This window comes from Molothrus ater, chromosome 8 (assembly GCF_012460135.2).
Source record: "Molothrus ater isolate BHLD 08-10-18 breed brown headed cowbird chromosome 8, BPBGC_Mater_1.1, whole genome shotgun sequence".
NCBI classification, from domain to species: Eukaryota; Metazoa; Chordata; class Aves; order Passeriformes; family Icteridae; genus Molothrus; species Molothrus ater.
Genome location: NC_050485.2, coordinates 22,681,652 through 22,702,231, shown reverse-complemented (window position 1 = coordinate 22,702,231; position 20,580 = coordinate 22,681,652). Strand labels below are relative to the sequence as shown.

At 40.3% G+C, this 20,580-nt stretch overlaps 1 protein-coding gene across 9 annotated transcripts in view; it reads left to right on the top strand.

Moving 5' to 3' along the window:
- BTRC (beta-transducin repeat containing E3 ubiquitin protein ligase) overlaps nucleotides 1-20,580 on the top strand; it is a 115,667-nt gene that overhangs the window by 26,711 nt on the left and 68,376 nt on the right. For 5 of the 9 annotated variants that reach the window (XM_054515642.1, XM_036385977.1, XM_036385979.2 and 2 more), the window contains one exon: nucleotides 611-718. The exons of 3 other annotated variants lie outside the window; for them this stretch is intronic. In XM_054515642.1, coding sequence (XP_054371617.1) covers nucleotides 611-718 — 108 coding nt within the window. Of the gene's footprint in view, nucleotides 1-610; nucleotides 719-6,441; nucleotides 6,509-20,580 lie in introns of all 9 variants that reach the window. One more of the 9 variants, XM_036385984.2, reaches the window with a different exon arrangement.

Here is a 20,580-nt window from a genome sequence, read left to right as displayed (position 1 = left end):
TTAACTATCAAAATGGCTAGTATTTTCCTTGATTGGCTGCTTTGGCTCCTTTTTTGAATTTCTGTTTGTAGGAACTGAATCAATTTCTTATAAAAAATGTATTTTATTTAACAAACAACAAGGCAAGCAGAAACATGAGACTCTTATAAAAGTGTCACAAACTTTCTATTCACCTTGGATCATAGGTTTTTCCTTTTATGCTATTTACAGACAAAACACAATTTTTTTTTTTCCCTGCAAGTATTACACTTAAAGTTGCCATTTACTTTTCTGCTTTCCTTGCACAATTGCTTGCCTTGTGTTCTGCCTGGAGCATTGCTGTGGATAGAGAATAGGTCTGATTAATTGGAAATAAACTTTCTATTACTGGGAAAACTCAACACATTGTTGTGGAATATTAATCAAAATTTACTTTCTTGATCCATAGTGCCTTTTTCTTTTGCTACTATGCCATCTGTAAAGCTTCTCTCAAGGAAAAAGATGCTTCAGCAGTCAGTGCTCTCTTAAAGGGCAGTTGTGTTGATGCCATTTGGCTAAGCCTTAAAAGTTCCTGTAATCTGTGCCATCCTGTCTCATACAGTCCCATCTCATAGTTGTCCTTTCTCTGCAGTGCTCTATGCCCAGATCTCTGTGGCTGGGCTGCTCCAGCCTGGCGGACAGCATGCCCTCGCTGCGATGCCTGTATAACCCAGGGACTGGCGCACTCCCAGCTTTCCAGGTACTTTCTGTCTCTCCCCACTCCTTTTCTCTCCATCTGTGTGCGTGTGCATCTCCTTTACTTGCCTGCTTGACCTCTATTTATTCTGGTTCATACTCTAAGCCTCTCCTCTGTCATTCTGATCTCTGGTATTTTAACCCATCTTGTATAGATTCAGGGCAGCTGGGGCATTTCCATTTACCTTGATACAATTATTTTATCTAAGTTGGCTTGATACCATCATCTTTTTCATTGGTTTTAAATTGTGTCAAAAAGATACCACTTAATTATATCTGGCAAACAGCATCCATCACACCATCTCCAGTCTGGCTGTTCTGTCTGGCTACTTGCGATTCCCCTCCTATCTAAATTTTCTGTGTGCCACTTAAAGGACTGAGAGGGTGAGTTCATTGTCATGATGATAATTGATGCCAGAAATTCTTTACTTCAGCTTTGTTAGCAGGAGTCTGGACATTTTGACTACAGAAAATTATTATCCAAGTAAGCTATCAGTCAAAAGGCAGATAAAGGAAAACCTTTTTTTCCCTTTGATCTCTGAGTTTGTTAGATTCAGGCTTTTCTCTGTCATGAGTCAGTTTTCTGCCAAACCAGTTTGTTCAGACCCTTTGGGTGACAGTGAATCTTAAAAAATGCAGACATTCTCCCATGGGTAGAGAGTAAGACAGGTGCTGGGTGAGCATCAAGAAACCTAGACAAGGATCTCATGATCATTGCAAGCATTTTTGATGGCATGTGGACATAACAGCAGAGATTGGGCTCCAGAGATATTATATTCACATTGGAAACTCTGAGGTATTTTATAAACTGCAGTGGCTGAGGGCTTTATGAGTATCTCTGCAGAGAACTTGTTTTTTTGAGCTTATTGTAGCATGAACATTTACTTTGAGGTTTATGCTGCTAGATTATGCTACTGCTGGCCTAACCTGTGGCAGAGAGTTTTATTTACCAGCATCTTTCAAAACCAGAGAAAAAGAAAAGGCCAGAATCTTACTGAAATTTTCACTTGTTTTGGGGTAAGTTCATTATGCGCCTTAAAGGAAAGCATGCAAAGATTATTTTACATTTTACTTCTTGCTCCCAGAGTTAGGATAGTGCTGTGGAAATAATCCTCTTAGTCCCAGAGGAGGTTTAAGTGTCTTGCAGCTTTTTGGTGCAACTCTTTTTGCTGACACAGCAGTAGCATTGATGGACTCTGGAAGGTGTCCTGCCAGGCCTCCTTTGCTGATCCAAGCTTTTAGTGGGGCTTTCTGTGGGGGAGGGGGAAACACGACTTTTTATTCGTCTAAGAGGACTCTAGAGACAACAGGCAGAGTTTAGACTCCTAATCCTGATTTGCATAATTTGACTAAATCATATGGGCCTAATTTTTGAGCTTTTGGCTATTGAAGGAATCTCAAATCTTTTAAGCTTAGCCATATATGGAAAGTAATTTATAAACTCAAATTGAGACTTCTTCCTTTCTACTTGAATTATTTTTGATTACTTAAAATAGGCATATATTACAAAGGGAAAGATTAATTTATTTAAGCTTAAGGTGTCCTTACTGATGGTAGCTATGAACAATAACTGTTCTGCTAATGCAGTGCATTGATATTTGGGGTCAAATGAGTCAGCTGCACAGTGATTCATTGTGCTGGGATATTGGTAGGACTGACATTTGCATTTCTGAAGATTTTGAGAGACATTTCCATGTGTACTTAGTGACTATGGGAATTGGGGAAGTATGTCCTACTTGCCATCTGAAATGGTAAACTGGTACTCTTCATTGAACTCTGACTGTTGTGTTAAGGAGCACATTTACTGCCAGTTGAAGGAGAAACCACATTGCCAGCAACAGCTTCTGCAGCACTGAGTCATCCACATTTCAGTCCGTTTTTTTCAATGGATTCTGATTGATCCTCATTAGCTTGCATGGTTTGAGGAAAACTCCCCTCTGAGGCATGGCTTCTGCATTTTCTAGTGCAGAATGGAGTGGTTTGGAGCCTGCTTGAAGCAGTGATGTTGCAGTATTTCATCATTCTTTAATGCTCTTTTTTTTGGTATCAAATCTTCAGGAAAGCATTAAAGACTTTCTTGTAGCCCAGTGAATTTTCTCATATTAAGTTACTTTCTTAATTCCGTAGCAAGCTTGAAGTAACTGGAGAAGCATATCAATGTTCTTTGCTTGTGGCAAAAGAGAAGATGCCATCTGGAAGGCTACTTAGTCACTGCTGAATTTGTCTAGTTATTTACATGCCTGCCTTCAGATGCTTAGACAGAAATGTGGAAAGATGCTCTTCTTGAATAGCTCAGTGAAAGTCTTGCTGCCTCCTCATGGGGAGCATTGGCAGGTAGTTGATTTAGAGATAATTCTGTTAATATGTCAAGTAACTTCATTTTTCTTCTTTGTGTTTTTATTATTGGAGACAGGTGAAAACAGGATCTTCTGGTTCCTCAGCCCTGTTTTTAGGCAATCATCCTGCAGTGGGAAAGGCTTTAAGGCTAAACCCATGAATAGGGGAATAAGGAGCTATGAAACAGTTCTTTTTTACATCTTTTATCTCAAAGGACTTTGCAACTGATAGCCTACTGTGTAACTGAATTTCATAGCAATCATGGTGGAAGATGGCAGCAGATTGGAGCATGAACTCCTCTAAGGCACTGTGGGAAGTGGTCAAGTCAAAGAGGGTATTTTAACAAGAGAAAAAGGCCAGCTATTCAATTTTCAGTGAGTTGGATGCCAGATTTTATGGTACTGTTAATCTTCAAAGCAACTGAAAATTAGGTTGCATGTAGATTCTCCTAATAATAAAAAATAAATTATGCAGAATATGCTCTTTTTTTCTTAGAAATTTGTGCTTTGGAAGTTTCCAGATGTGCCAACAGGTGTCTGTTTTCATGACATTTTCCATGTAAAGATAATTACCTGTTAAAATATTTTTCCATGCATGCTCACAAGGCTCTATTTATGTTGCTTTTCATAGTTGAAGCTCTTTGAAAATTCAAATTTACAATTACATCCATCAAGTATGCCAAGGGAATGATTGTATTAATCCTTCCAGGTTTGCAGAAGACCAAAGTATTTTCTTGAATTAATTTCTGTAGGCTATTGTATAAATGAAGAGGCTTGAAGAGGAATTTGAAAGTCTTGCCAAAGACTTTATGTATCACCATAATAGCAGAGAGCAGTCCACCTCTTCCTTTACACCTAATTCACAGCCAACACAAATACCAGCTCCTGTTTAGATTGTAAACTTCCTGGGACAAGAGTCATGCTTTTACTACCTTTGTCTGGAGCCTAGACACAGGTGGAAAAGAAGAGAGTTGTCTTGTCAGCTTTATTTTGCCAAATCTGAAACTTTTATTTCTGTAACAGGCTCTAGTAGTCAAAGGGGAGGATTAACTTTTGTGGTGGAGGTAGCGACATCTTGTTGAATACAGAAATGTCTCTACAAAATGTCAGAAATTTGCATTTTGTTTTATCTGAAGATCTTGACCATAAAGAACTACACCTCAGTGTTTGTCAGGTGAAGGGGATGAGCTTCTGCTTGGCTTTGCAGAAGTAAGATGCATGTGAGACTTCCTCAGTCTGGTCTAAAAGCTCTGTCCTGGGCAAGACAGCATGGGTGTACTGTGCTAGGCAAATTGGAGTGCCCTTGAGCTGTGCAGTATGAATGTGACCTCTGTGGACTGAGATTACTTTTGCAGAAAGGTGAACATGCAAAAGATGTTAAAGGTATGCAGTGATGGAAGTCTGTTGTCCCTGTGAGACAGGCATGAACTTATTCTTCAAATTACTTTTACTTTTTTTCCCCTAATGTTTATATTTTTGTGTTACAAAGCAGAATATTTGTCAAAGAAGCATTGTCAGTGTATTGGTAGAAACAGTTGTGTCTCTAAATTTCCTTCAGCCTGTTCATGCACTTCAGTGTTAGAAGTTGACGTTTTATTGCTGGAAATACAGTGTAAATGTGAGCAGTAGTACATCATTTCTGGTTATACAGGAGGTTAGAGCTAGAGTCTTGGGGTGGGCAAACTGCATGCTCAGAAATGTGTTTGTGAGAAATACATTTGAAGGAAATTGTTTGGCTTTGGAGTCAGTGTTTGCTGGTGTGCCTAGTTCTGTCTCTAATTGGGAAAGATATGGGGTGTCCAGTCACAGACTCCATCAGCATGGAGACACTAAGCCTGCTTTGTATTCACCCCTCTCGCTCTGCCGGTGAAGCCTGCCCGGGGGCTGTTTACAGTGCACCTCTAAAGCAGAATCCTAATTTTGGTGACTAATAGCCAGAGCATGTGGCTCCAGCACCCCCCTGGCTGGCAGCAGGCTCTGCCCTGGTTGTGAATGTAGTTAGGTGGCCCCCAACTGTTTACAAGACAGCAGAGGTGAGATCTTTGATTGACAAGTCAGAAATGCATTAGATCATTCCTCTGCCAGTCTCTGGTTCATGCTGTTAAAAATGTCAGCCTCTCCAAGTTTGAATGGCAGCCCGAGGGCCTCAGAAGCTTTTTGTTTTCTGAGATGGAAACACAAATTGGATGTGTGCCTGAGCGCTTCATCCTGGGCTGTAATTTCATCTTTTAGCTAAGAACCACAAGGTACATGAGCAAAGCACCCTGTAAACAATAATACTGGGGAAAAAAATAAACAAGGTCGTGTTTCTGGTACGTTGATCCACTGGTGTCCTGACCTCTATCACGTTGAACATCTCCACTCTGATTGCTGTTCCCTTTGGCATTACAATGAGAGGAGATAGACTGACACAGGAGGCAAAGATTTAAAGTTGCAGTGCTGTTGCACATTCCTTGTATTGGCTATGAAATATTGAACTGCCACAATGTGACACCTGTTTTTTTCAGCAAAGTTTCTTGTTGGAGGTGTTCAGCAGCAGTCTTTTCTGTTTTTCCTCATTTTACCACCTGGCAGGAGCAATTATAAAGGCATGAGAGACAATAAAAGAAGGAGCAGAAATGAAGCCAAGTCGCATTTTTGTGTTTGTCTCCAGTCCCATTTGTAGCTCAGACTTTTGGGAGCTTCACTGTAGGAAGACCACGGTGGTTAGCCTAGCTGGAGATATCTTAAATAAAGTGCCCAGTGACTACAGAAGAGCTTTCTTAAACATATTTAGGACTTATCCCTCTTTAAATCTGGTGATGTCTGACTGGTGGTGTCACCTGTGCAGAGGCTGGGTGATGCTGGGGAGCCCACCAAACTCAGGGCAGTTGACCAGGGTATGCTGCAAGATCTTAGCTCATGGGTAGTAGCAACAGCAAGAGATATTTTCCTCCTTTCAGGTGGCAAAGAACTGAAGGGGACTAGAAAGAAATCTTTCTTTGTGGATCAGTGGGATGGGTTTGGTTGTTTTTTGTGGCACATCACTAATTTCTAATTACATTGAGTAATTACATTTAGTAACAGAAATTGGCATTTGTTCTGCACCCATATTGATCCTCAGAAGTTCCATGTGCTTTTATTAGCTCTTTAATCTGAGTATCAAGAAGTGTGACAGTATCTCTCACTGAGAAATACCACCTCAGTGTTTCCAGCACAATGATTAATTTAAACTGCATCGTAGCTACAAGGCCTCCCCCTCCTTCAGCCTCTGTAGTGATGGTCATGTTACTACTAATGTGCTTGTCCCGCTAAGGTGAGGGCAAGGTTTCTAGCACACCATCACCAGTTTGACTTTTGCGTTTAAAAAATGAAACAAAACTCATCCGAGTTTTTCTTCCTCCCTCGTTAGGAGTCAGGAAGGTGTGTAAAGCCGTAGTGACAAACGGCATATGCAGCGCCGCGTTGGAGGCATACAGGTATCTTTAAAGCTAGCTCCGGTTCCTCAGGATTGCGAACATCTGCTTGGAGGTATTGTGGAGCTCCACAATGCACTAATTGAATTACTCTTTTCTGGAGTTGCAGGCTGCGCTAATTGAATTAGAAGGCGGCTGTGCGTGTGCGCGCCGGGCGCGGGCGCGGCGCGGGGCGGGGGCCGGGCCATGGCGCGGACTGTGCTGCGCTCCCCCGGCCGCGCCCGGAACTGCAGCCCCGGGGCTCGCCGGGCGCCGGGCTTTGGCACTTAAATAACGTTGCAGCGACCCTTCCGTGCTGCCCCAAAGCCTACATCTTTGTCCCTTTCTGTGGAGAAAGGAGGCTCTGAGGGTATCCCGCTCCAAGCCCCTCGCACCAGTCATAGGTGGTGCAGTGCGTTCAGATCCAGCCTAGTCCCTCTAAATCTTCCCATTATCGCTTTGGATTTGGTGACTGGGGTGACTTCGGAGGGAGCCAGTGGCACAAGATCAAGTTGTACCTATTTGTGCACAACTGGAAAAAAGATAACACCAATGATTTTAATTTAAAAATACAAATACAGAATTTTACGACAAATTTGGAGAAGTAATGAAATACTTTCTTACCTGCATCTAAATTTAAGCAATGTTACAATTCAGTCGCTCTTAGGAAATAAGCAGATAGTTCTGAATAATTCTGTATAAGGAGAAGAAAATGAAATATTTCTTCTCTGAAATAAGGTGAACACATGCAAAATTTCAGAGAATCAACCCAAACACTCTCAGTAGAAATGCACTTGCTAAATCATAAAATTCATAGCTTGAAGAAGTATTTTGCTACACTATGTCAGATAGATTTCATCTTATTTCCTCTGCTTTCTGTTGGCTCTTACTTACATAGTATGTAAAAATACTAAGATAATCTCTTTTCTTTATTCTTTCCTCTACAGATAACCAGATGACTTACTTTTCCATAAAATCTCAGCTATTTTCACTCATTTTTTTTGTGTTTGGTAGGTCATTCTCATAAACATAAATCATATCAGAGACAAGATGGTATTTGTTTTGCTTTAATGGTTTCTTATGTTTTGTTAGATTTGAAATAAAAATAATTTGCTAGAATACTCTGCAAACTAAGTAAAATTAAACTCTCCTTGTGAAAATACGTAACCAATATTCTGTGATATGCATGATTCTTTTTTGTGATGTTTGTATACTTGTCCTGTGTCTGGTGATGTCAAACAGGGGCATCTAATTACCACTAAGAATTGGCAAAATTGCTACTAAAGTTATTTAACAACCAGCTGCCCCCCGAAATAAAATACAGGTTTTTTGTTAAATAGATGAAACATGTTTTTGTTGCTTTTTGAGGAGAGTTCCCAAAGAAGTTTATACTTTGCAAGTTCTGTTTTTCAGATTTTATTTATGTTTATAGTTGTTTCTCTCTAGCATTTTACTTATATATTTCCTTATCTAAATATATGTGTATGTGTGTGTATAAGTATAAAAAAAATCAGGTTGTCAGTCTTCTTGGGTCCCTTTCTAAGTAATCAGACTGCTTCTAGTAGCCATTGTGAATGAAATAGCCAAGTAACTCATTGATCGTACCCAAATATTTATTTAGTGCTCATGTCTAGTTCTTAAATGGTTACCAATATAATTTGGTACCATTGTAGAATTTTCTAAATTGTGTCTGTGTGTAGCAAGATCAACCATCGCTTTTTGCCTACCTTCTACAAAAAATCCCTGTGATTTATTCTCTCAAAATACAACCATATATCCAGCGAACAAAGGAAGCAACTCTTCATTCAGCCAATAAAGCTGCATACACTTCTACTCTTTCTTTCTTGCTCTTCTATCACATCTTCAGAGTAATAAACTGTGCAGCAACCCTTTGATGTAGGTAATAACATTTGACCTTGCCACACAGTACGTTCTCTTGTGCAAATGAAGACAGACTTAACACGTTGATGTTGTGGTGGTTGTTCATTAAAAAAATCCAAACACACACACACAAAATTAGTGTGTAGGATAACACACTTATATCCAGTGCCTTCTTTTGATAAGTCAGACGTGAAGATGGTCGTGGTAAGATTGTCACCTTTAAAATAATGTGAGAGTGAATTTGGTGCTGCCTTAAGAGGCTGTAAATGGGAAAGAATCTATTCCATCCAGTGTATAGAGTGCTTTTAAAATCAATCTATTTCTAGAAACTAAATTGTCCTGGGACCAGCTCTTGATATAAAAATTCATAGAAACCTGTTTTTCCGAGTGTGGTAACTTCTTGCCATAGTGCTGTAGTGTTAGAATTCACATTGGCCAGGTTGTTCTGTAAATTAAACAGTGACAGCTTCCCTCAGGGGAACAGCCAATGTATTTATGATGATGTGCTGATTACACAAAATACACTGCAAGCAGAAAACAGCTGCAGAGAACAAACCTCTTAAAAGAATACAATTACAAATAGCACCCTCAGTATTTCTAGTGGTGAGAGCAAAATACAGCATGCTAATGTAGGCTTCTAGTTTGCTTCCAAAGAGGAAAAGAGATCTACAAAGAGGAGGCTGAAGTATGGTTGGATGCACACACAATGCCAATGTGGAGCAGCACATAATCCCCTCCTGAAGGTGAAGGGCAAGAACACACCTCAGGCCTGCTTTTTAGCTGTCCTTGTTGCTGAAAATTCCTGTGACTGCAACTCCAGCAACATTGGCTGGTGAGGTGTTGGGGCTCTCTGGCTTGTCAGTGTTTTGACTGCTGTGGTTCATACCCTGTGTCCTGGTTAAGAGCTGAGATGTGATTAGATGACTAATTTGTGCTACCAGTATGACCATTATGAAGCAGATCGTGGGAGATACTATAGGGAAAAAAAAATGACCCTGGTTTAAAGCTGAGCTTTCTTTTGCTGCTAATTATTGCTTTGAGGGAACTTTTGGAAATAAATTCCAGTTGTTGTTTGCAGTAGCCTGCAAGTGTTTTGTTTTTAAAAGGTTCCTGTTTTGTATGTGTGGGGCAAGGTCTTGTACAGTCCAGTTTAGGATAAGATGAAACTTGAAACATAATATTACTGAAAGATAATGGAGGTGGGACTGTGATTATAAACTCAGGACACAAATAGACACATAAAAAGAAAAAGGTCTTCAGTTGGAAACAAAAAATGAGAAGTAACTGGAATTGCTTTGTGTAGTGCATCTGTATGCAAGAGAGTTGTGATAAGGACCGCTGTGGTGGGATTTTCTGTGAGGGCTTTTTGAAAATAAGAAATACATGGCAGTGGCAGCTCCCACAACTGCTAATATCTCACTTTGGAGGGATGCAAAAGCAAAAAAACTCCACAACTCCACAGGACATTATTTTTTTGTCTGAGTTGATCTGTCACACTTAAATCATTAAAATATAATGTTCTACTTTTGGCTATGCCATGTATGTATGTGGGAGAGTGAAAATACGAAGAATGCCCTCTCCATCTACTTTTTCAGAGTCACTGGTAGATAAGAATGATGCCTTTTAAAAGTCTGGAATTACTGGTATTTGCTATCTTTATTATGTTCTGGGACTGTATCAATAAAACATATTTCAGGCAAAAAAAATTACCTTTTTAAAATTAAGAAATGGGGTCCTTTCAACATACAGATGATTTTAGAGCAGATGAGCTAAAAGCATTGGTACTCTAATTTGGAAGGACTTAATTCACTAGATTTGAAGTAGTATCAGGTTTTCCCGCTATGGATTGCTGGCTTATACTAATAGACTGTTATTCATCTGTCTGTATTTTCTTTAAATCGTTTTTGAGCCTGTGTGTGTTGTCCTGCTCTGCTTACATGTATCCCATGTGGCAAGAGGGAGTTTTGTATAATCACCCTGCTTTAATCAATAGAATAATTGATAAACCAGATAAGATTTAAACTGATTACCTCCCCGAGTAGAACTCCCCGAGGGCCTTGGACTCTCTTAATTTTGACATGTATGTTGTGTACCCCGTGGATGAAGTGCAGTTTGAATTATCTGTTTTTATTTGCTTAATGATGGGGAGGGTGTTAAAGTCAAATGTTTAATTAACCCAGCAATGGGCTGCGCTGTCACTTACACACACATCCAGCTGATTGAGATATCTCACCGAGAATACTGAATAGGAATGATAATGTGGCACTGAGACGGAAGATTGCTTTTTCAATCCATTTGCTGGGTCACTGCTTTGAATGTCTTACTGGATGAAAGGCATTCAGCCTGGAAAAAAAATTCAGCATTTAAGTACATTTTGTTTTCCTGGCCCCTTTCCACCAAGAAGTTAAATAAAACAGATATGCTGTAGGTTTAATAAGCCATTCATGTTGTAGCAAAAAAGCTGCAACTACTGGATCTCGAATAGGTGGTGGTCTAGAGCTGTGTCATTTCCTATAGGAACAAAATGTTTGCCAGCCCCAAGGTATCTGAAGGTGAGAACCTATGTACATCTTTATCTTTCCTTCTTCGATTGCTTGGCTACTCACCCTATTTGATGGTCTCCAAAGCATGTCCAACTCTTTTCTCTTACCCAGTGCAATGAAATTTAAAATAATACTTTATAACTCCTAGTTAAAGAAAATGGTGTTGTAGAGTTGGAATTATTTTACAGTGGTAGAACCTAGTAGTGAGTTGTTAAATTTAAATATTGCAGGAGGGGCTGTTGTGTTGCCAAGTTAAATTTGCTCTAGCCAAGTCAGGAGAACCCAAGGGTTTGTTTCTTGGGTGGCAGCTGTTCAAAGGCTGCTGTGCTTGCTAGCCAAACATTATAATGTGCAGTGCCTAATCTGTAACTTTCAATTCTTTTATTAGAAGATTATAATTTTTTTTGCTTAATTGATTGAGCAATCACACTTTTTTTTCGTATCTGCATTGAGGTTTTTCAACAGCATTGTATGGAGGTAAACACACCCTGTATTGGAAGCTAACTAAATTTGCCTCATAGTCCAGTGGTGTGATTGATGCTTCTTGTGATAAATGTAGCTCTGGAAGCTTGAAAAAGCACCGAAGCCTGACTGTATGGACTAATTACTACTGTGAGGCACATTGGGGAGGTGGAGCTGTGTCATCCACACTGCTCCATGGTGACTCCATAGGTACTTTGAACCGTGTTCCAGATTGAGAACCAAGTAGCTTTGGCTGCAGGGTCACCTGGCTCACAGTGCCTAAGACAAAGATCTGGGTGCCTCCACATTCGGTGGTGTGGACGGTGTGCTGTGAATTCCCATCAGTCTGACACTGCAGTGACGTCTCTGAATCCCCATTTCTTAACAAGTGAGCTGCTTTAGGGGAGGAATTGTGCCTAAAAAGTTAACAAGTTTTGTTCCCCTGTGCTGCCATTTTTACTTTGGATAACTTGTGCTTCAGGTTTTTGTTTTGTATCTCATTTTCCCCCTTCCTGCAATAAAAATAAAGAAGGAAAAAACAACAAGTAAAGCATAAAACAGTACTGTGAGATGAGGATTGTGTGGTTGATTTAGGTGTTTGGGAGTGAGAATACCACAGGCTCTGAGGGAGGGATGTGATGACAAGTGCAGGTATTTTGTCCGTTTGACAGGAAAGCTCAGAATGAGAGGCTTTGGAAAGGGAAAATTATAATAATAAGTGTAGGTGGTGACCAGGAATGAGAGGGGAGGGGGTTTTATAGTCAGGCCAGTGAGATGGCATTGGTTCTTCGAGAGAAACAGCTTTAAAAGTTAGAAAATAGTGCTTGAAGAAGGATGATTCCTGTATAACTTAGATCAAAGTTACAAGGTGCTTATGTAGCTTGAGTTGCAAGATATCAACATAACCTGATATATCTATATAACCTGATAGCAATATAACCTAAATCATGACTTTTTATATATCTATATAACCTGATACCTATATAATCTGAATCATAGCTTTTTATACCCATATAATCTGAATTATAACTTTTTTACCTATATAACCTGATATAAATAACTTTTTATACAATGTAATGGCTAGTATATGGTTAACTAGTTGCTTAATGCTGAATAGACAAAAAAGAAGAAAAAACCTTGCCAGGTGGATAGCTTTAGAGACAGATAAGTGTAGTACTAATGAAAAATTGGCAAGTACAAAGCCAGCTAGCCACAAAACAAAGAATTTAGGCTGGTTGAGACCAGACAGACCAAGGAACGCTGTAACTGCGCTTGTTCCAAAGACAAAGTTGAAAAGTTCAGATGTGAAGAAGACCATGGAAGCCTTCATCAAAGGCTCCCGAACTGCCTGAGTCGGGTGGCGCAAGCGCAGTGCAGCAGAACTGTCTGATAACCATGAGCTCATACAATGTAAATCAGTTCTGGCACCTGTGTGATGATGTTGGAGTGACACAGTGACATGAAGCAGTACTCATTGTGTAAGTGTAGCACAGCACTGGACAGTGGTGGGTGAATTAGGTGAGATATCCCCCTCACCATCAGCACTGCAATAAACAAATACCTGCTCTATAGACATCAGTCTATGGGGGTTTATTTCCAGCCTGTCTTTTGGGCATCAAGGACATGAAATCTGCAGCAAAACTAGACACTTCTACAACTGGTTTCTAAGAGCACTTGCAGCTCCTATGCAGATGAAGCTGTAATAAATATTGTACAAAGAAAGTTAAGCTGTGTCTAGAGGATTTTAATGAATAAAAAGTTTTTTAAAACTCTCCCTGGATCCAGTGGCTCTTGCTAACTGCGGTTAGTACAAGAAATATGCTTTTGGCATGTATTTTGAATTTTGGCTTATATTCTAAGCCTGTAAAAGCTGACTTTGTGCTGTCCCCCCCATCCTACATGTAGGGGAAAGAAATCAAGAAAACATCTTATTCCAGCATACAAAATCACTGATAAAAGCCTACAATTCATGAGCATGGGAGGGAAGAATGCTGTGAACTGTGAATAAGAGTGTATAATTTCAAACTTTAGTACTTTTACACTCTGGGATGAGTGTTGAAAATGAATTTTTGTGGAAGGAATGTAGCAAAATGAAAGCAACAAAGAAGAGAGAGCCATGCCCGGATTGATTCAGTTCTTTTCTAAAAGGCTTCTGTTGCATGCAAAATCCTTCTTCCTGAAGTATGTGTGGCACAATTCAGCAGTCTGGCAGAAAAATTTAACCCCAGCTGAAACTGTTATAAAGGAATTTAACATGAATTTAAAAGATGGGAGAAATTACTAATGTTGCCCTGAAGAATAGAAAGGGAAGAATATTGTTTTGTTCAATGTGAGGAGCAGATGTATAAGGGTAAATTAGTAGGAAGAAGCAAACTAAAGCATAGAGATAATGATATTCAGAACAAGTCCTGACACCAGTCTTACATAAGTGATCTGGTTGAATATTTGAAAGTATATACATATTATGTGTGTTGTAAGGTTAATTGGATGTTTTCTACCATGCTTTTTTGGGAATGTGTGCTTTCTGTTCCTTAAAAAGATGTAGATGGCTTTGAACTACATAAAATTTTGGAGTACAAGATGTACACTATAAAATAATGCATAGAAAGTGCTACCTATAAAAACATGTGCATACCTGTGAAGGTGCTGATCAATTTGTGCTATTTAGGAAAGAAAATTCCAAAACAGACCTGGCTGTGAAGAAATGCAAATAATAAAATTCAACTAGAGGTCCTTGAGGCTTCTTAAGCTCTAACCTTGTAATGAGGAATGGGGAAGTCAAACTGCCTAATGCAGATGTCTGTGAGTTACAAAAATAACCAGATGTCCTGATTAGCAGAAGCAAATGTTCTTCCCTTAATCCACGTGAAATTATATTCAAAGGCTCTCCGGATGTAATGTGTGTGTAAATAAGGGACCAACAAACATTGGAATAGAAAGAGCCATTGGCCAACTAGCTTGCAAAGCTTGAAAGATTGAATATTAAAAACAAATTTGCCACTGCTGACTCTCTTAAATTCACAGAATAGAACTGTTAAGCAGGGCTGCTTCCTGGGAAACATGGAAAGCCTGTTCTCATTAGCTATTCTCTCTCTCTCTCTCTCTCTCTCTCTCTCTCTCTCTTCTCTTTCTCTCTCTCTCTCTGTTGAAAAATATGGGTGAAATGAAACCAGCTTTTTAAAATTCCCCTAAATGACTTGTTCCTAGCATCTGTATTTTGGAGGGAGGTGGTGGTGGTGATGATTTTTTTGTTAGCTACAACTAGATTTTTGCTGTTCGAAATGCATCTGTTCATCAGATCATTGATATTTGTGCTGGGTTCTGGTGTTTTAATGTTAAACTGAATTAACTGTTCTAGTAATGCGGACTTCCCACACCATTAAATTACCCTTTATAGCCAACAAGTAATTACTAAGTTAAAGAACATCATAAGAAGCTTTTCTGTATGTTATGAAATTCTGTTATCAAGTCTCGTTACTTGGAAAATTTATACTTTTCCAATTATTAATTTGAATGAAAAATTAGGAAAACCATGAGGATCCATTCTACAGATGTGAAAAGCAGAATCTTGCCCTGGTTGTTGAAACTTTTGTTATCATCATCAGTGTTAACATGGAGGCAGACCAAATTGGGACTTGTGTGAACATGAATGTATGTGTCTGGTCAGAGGTATAGTGTTGTACTTCCCATTTTCACTGCTGTGAGAGATTCAGTTTTAAGAATTTACGTTTTAGTAGGTACCTGAGCTGCTTGGGCATGAATTTCAACTTGTAAATGTTCCAGGTGGGGGGTGAAGTCTTCACCCCCATCACAGGGCATTTATAAATGTATTGGAGGATAAAAAAGCACCATGCTTCTATGCAGCTAACAAGCTAATAGATATAAGAAACAGAATAGACATGTGCATGCCAGTCTGTAAAGCAGACACTGAACTGGAAGGCCTTTTAGTTTATTCCTTTTCTTTTTCTGTTATCAGTCAGTGCAAGGCAAGCTGCAGATTCTCTGCCCTCCCATCATTCTAATACTCAGCCAAAACCCCTTGCAAAAGTACCATTTAACTTTAAACTTGTAAGAGCTGGGAAACTTGTCTGTGCCTTCATTCCAGGCTGAAGTCACCCCCTTGTGCCTACACGTTGCAATTTATGGTGTTCTCTAAAAGGATCTAATCTCGGTGAATGTTCAGAGCAGCAAATGCCGAGGAGGAATAGGGTCTGATACTTATCTCTGCATTTTCATTGCTGTGGATCTCCCTGTGTGTTATAGCTGTCATTTTTGTTTTATCTACTGAACAGCAGAGAATTGCCTTCAAACTTGCAGCTTTCATACTTGTTCTTCTCAAAGAGCATTACCAATCCTAAGGACTGGTTTTATATATTGTAGTGACCAGCCAAATAAGTGTGAATTGGGATGTTTTGGACCTCATGATAGGAGAAAAAGGAGAAGCTATCCTTACATGTTTTTAGTATATCTTAGACACTTTTTTTTTAACAGTAATACTGCTTCAGGCTGACACTGGCTATGCCAGGATTCATCCTAGCACTGTTTGAAATGGCTGAGATATTTATAAACTGACAGACAGCATTTATAAAATGAGGATGCTGACAGTCCCTTAACGATAACAATGGACTTGGACTCATCTATCACTTACAGAGGTTATTGGAAAGGGAACATAAGGCTTCTATGTGCCTCTGGTCTTAGACTGGCACTTATTTCCACACATAGCTCTCTCTTTTCAGTCCTCTCTGGCTGACATTGGCATTAGGCAATTACAGCTAATTTCTCCATACCTTTACCTGATGATGCTTTGTCCTGTTTTCTGCAAGACAACTAACTTTGCAACATCTTGGAGCAACACCCTCATTCTCCCAAATTCCCTCCTTCTAAACAAGAGGAACATCCTGACTTCTGGCAGGCTGCTGGCTTGAATTGGGAGAGAAGAACAGTGTGCCCTGATTGACAGACTTAACCCGGGGCTGGGCAGGGGTTAAACAGGCCTTCTGCCTCCTTTTACTTTCATACAGCACCAGTCTGCATACAGAATGCTGATGTACCTCTTTATTCAGTGGCTCCCTCTTGACTGAGAGAGTACCCTTCTGTCCTTGGTGAGGAGGACCAAGTGCAGCACAGGGACACTTCCAGGAACATGAAAAAGGATGTAACTTATTTTCAATTTCTGATAAAATGCTGTGTTCATTCAATGCACTTAGGAGCTTGAGGGTCAGGTCATATCAACAGTTTGCACTGGAAAAGGAAAAATGCACTATTTCACTGGTGTGTGCTAAAGCATCTATTTTAATGTGGCAGCAGAAATACTGAGACAGCTATGTCTGGCATCCAGTTTGCCCTTGCAACATTTACTCTACTCTGTTTGCACACTGTGTTCCCACTGTATTATTTGCTTAGAGACCTAAAATACCCAAGTAGATTTCCTACATGCAGTTGGATCTGCTGATACCACTAAAAGCACACTCTGCACACCCAGGCTTCTGTTCGAACTGATGTATACGCACGCAATGGCTGGAGCGAGACTTGATTGGCTTGAGGGGGTCTATTTATCAGGGAACTCGATTAAAATACAGACTGCACATGACATCAAATTTGTAATCATTTTTCCACAGCAAGCAAGCAAGCATTTTCTGTATTGGATGCAGGTGTTTAAAGCAATAGTGTGTTTTAAGGGCCAGTGCAGCACAAATTCTGGCCTTTGGGATAAAGACAAGTGTTTTGCCTGCATAAACAATATATTATTTTTTTCCCCTCCCCGAGGTCCACACACACCTAGTTTCCCTCAAGCTCATCATCTCTGTCAGGTTAATCAATAGGCACCGTATGGCAGAGGGTCAGTAATCAGTGTCATCGTGCCTTTAAATCGTGTTGAAAATTTGCTTAAAGCCTGGGCCAATTAACATCGAGATGATGAATGGATGGGTAGATGGGAAGAGCCTGGCGCTCAGGGGCTTTGTGAGAAGGAGATGCTCAGCTGTTGAGCAGCAGACACCAGCGAATAAAATCAGCCATTCATGTGAGCTCAGTCCACCCACTCTTAATGATAATGTCAATCTAGCAAAATATATACACATTGGAGTTGTCATGAGTTCATAAATCAAAGGAGTTTGTCAAAGGCATTCAGATTAACGAGGCAGCAGCAATAACAAGTCAAATTTGCATAGAGAATTGCCCGAATCTCAGTAAATTATGATCCTGTTTTTCATTTGATTATTTGCTAATGTCTCAAGAGGGAGAATGATTATATTAGCATGCAAAATCTACTCCAGAAGTAGAAATCCGAGGTATAGCAGACCAGCACACGATGACAATTAATCAGTTTCTGCATACTAGCATAAACACGCAAGGCCCAGAAATGAACTCCTTTTTTATTATTATTTCTCCTTGCTACTGATCCAAATGGTTCAGCTTGACAGAGACTTTATATTGCTTTAACAGTGTTCTGAATTGTGCCTGCAGGCAAGACATAGTTATGCAGCTATAACCAACCTATCCATCTGCCAACCAGATTGGAATTCTCCTATCCAAGGCTTCCATTAACCCCCACTGACAGCTCCAAACAGGATTAAGAATTTGAAAGCATAAAAAATAGTTGTGCTCTTCACATAGACACACGCTTCTCCCCCACCCCCACCTCCATACACTTGGAAAAAAGGCTGTGTCTGTACTCTTTTATAATTAGTGCAGGGCAGAACAGCATCAAAGAAAGCCTCCCCCAGCTGGCAGGGGTTTGATTTCCACCACGAGTGAGGCGGTACTAAAGGTAGCTCTGCCCAATTGGTAGTCCCTGGGAGTGCATTTCTCCATGTATTATATCTCATTCCCAGCAGTGTTTTGCTGGGCTGTGTACACAAAATACTGCATGTCATCTCCTGTCAAATGCTTCAGTCTGGGGATTTTGTATGCATTGTAGCATGTTGTGTTTAGTGGTGGAGGAGGCTTCATGGGGAGAGTTAAATAGTAATAATTTTCTAGTGGTCTTTAAGACAACCTGCCATGGAGTTATATTCTGTTAATTACAGGCTGAAGTTTTAAATGCAAATCAGATTTAAAAGGATCTCGTTACAGCCAGTAGCCATTTTAGGAAAAATGAGCTATGGAAGGCAGAGCCCCTTTGCAGGAATCTTCTGTTAGAGACAAATTTTCAAGGTTACAAGAACTATGAGCTTGGGTTTCCTGACTTCTCTTCTCAGTACTTCCCCTGTCATTATGTGACCTTGGGAAAAAAAAAAAAATAAATTATTTTACCTGTCTGTGGAAAGAGGGTGTGCTTTGGAGACTTCAGGATCTAATCTTGCCTATATTTGTTCAAAAGAAGAGACCCTTGCATGCAAGCACAAATGCTTTTAGCTAGTTCAGCTTTAGTCAAGAATGCTTGCCTGTGGGAAGTAAAAATTTTCCCTGGTGGAAGGGAGTTTGTATGGTTTTCCATGTGCACTAGTTTTCTTTGCTTCTTTCTCCCTTGCAAATTCCATCGTTCCCCTGCTATGTAGGAAGTACAGTTGCTGCAGATCTTTAATATTCCCAGTGAGTACACCCAACTTACCGTCTGGATACCAAATGCTTCTTTCCAGGTCTGTGCCCGGGACGTGCATTTCAGTAACCACGAGAGGGTGCTCAGAGCGGTTCCTCCCTTTGTCTGCCTCTCCTGTGGCCGAAAGCATCGCTGGAGTCCTGCTGAGACAAACCTTATTCTGACCTCGCACATGTTTATCCCTCCTCCCACCTTGTTCAGCTAGGAGAAATATATAGATGTACCGTTTCAGTCGATTACGTTATGCTCTTCCCTTGGCCATGGCTAAGTGTTACCCTGTCAAGTGAAATTCACTTCCATGCAGCTACAGTTAGTCCTGAAATATGCAGGGTCCTGTAGCTGCACCTGGATTGATAGGTTTCCTTTTCCTGAGAAATGAGCGGGAGTTATAAACATCTGTGCTGTTTCTTAAGTGTAATGCTTTCCAGTCATTCTGTCTTCACCAAGCGTAACTTACTTGCCGACAAAAGTGCATGAGCAGCGCTCCTCTTTAATAGTCTGCTATCGGAGCTGCTGTGTTGGTGCTGTAGAATGGTGAGACGCCAAGCTGTGAACCACCATATGCACTTGGCAGTCTTTGTCTGGTCTTTGTTCAGCCAACCTCTTAGCCTTGCCACCTATAAAGATAATGAATGCAAAATGGTCCTCTGCTTGCTCTTAAAATTAGATGCTCAGCTTAAAGAAAAAGTAGATAACTTGATGCTTTGCAGTAACTAGAAATTTCAAAATAAGGGCTAACAGTTCACTAGCAGTTCCTGCTTTTTGATGTTTCTGTGAGGGAGGATCCTTAGTGGCTTTGAAAGGCGAGATTTCACTGTCAAAGAGAGATTATTTGGGAAGGGGAATTGTTCTGACACTTACTGTGGGGAAGGGGATGGGTGTTGAAAATGAATCCAGAAGTACTAAACAACCCCTTTACCCTACAGCCACAACAAAATGCATTTCCTTTAGTAACTCACCTCAGGTTCTTATAGGTTTCACTCTTGATCTTTTTTTTTTTTTCCAAAGCACAAAAATGAAAATTCTAACTTGAATGAACCACTTATTAAACTAAATTTCTTGAGCAGAAAAGAGCAGCTTTAATGTCTGTCCTTCCTTTTTGTATATATGCGATTCTAGCTTGTATGTTTTTATGATCACAGTTCATTCAAAGCAGGATTTAATGTAATAACTTGGTCCTGACTGTGACCTCATACAAAAACTTTTAAAAGCTGCCCTCTTACAGTGATTTATCAGGCCTGTTTAGGATTGATTGCCATTATAAAACCCTGGTTACAGCATTCCAAATGTCATGGTGTCTTATAGGTTCTATATCTTAAAGAATTCAAAATCACTAGTTGGTCTGCAAGCCTTGATTTACTCCTGACCAGTTTATGACATCCCAAGTGTGGTTTTACTGTTGTGGTTCCTCTCCCTCCACCCGTTGTCTGCCATTTCTCAGCAGCTTCTGTCCCTGCCCTGTGTCCTGGCTGTCCCTTTGGTCCCGTTGCTCACGCAGCGCTGCAGTGGGCACACGCTCCTGCGCTGCTCTCGGCTTCCCGCAACCACTGCCGTGCTGCTGCTGGCCCTGCGCTGCCACTGCTCTCCCAGCCTGCTCCTCCTCTGCCAACACGTGCCACTTGTGTCTCCTGAGGTGCTGGGCTGGAAGCTGTCTCTCTGAGAAGCCAGGA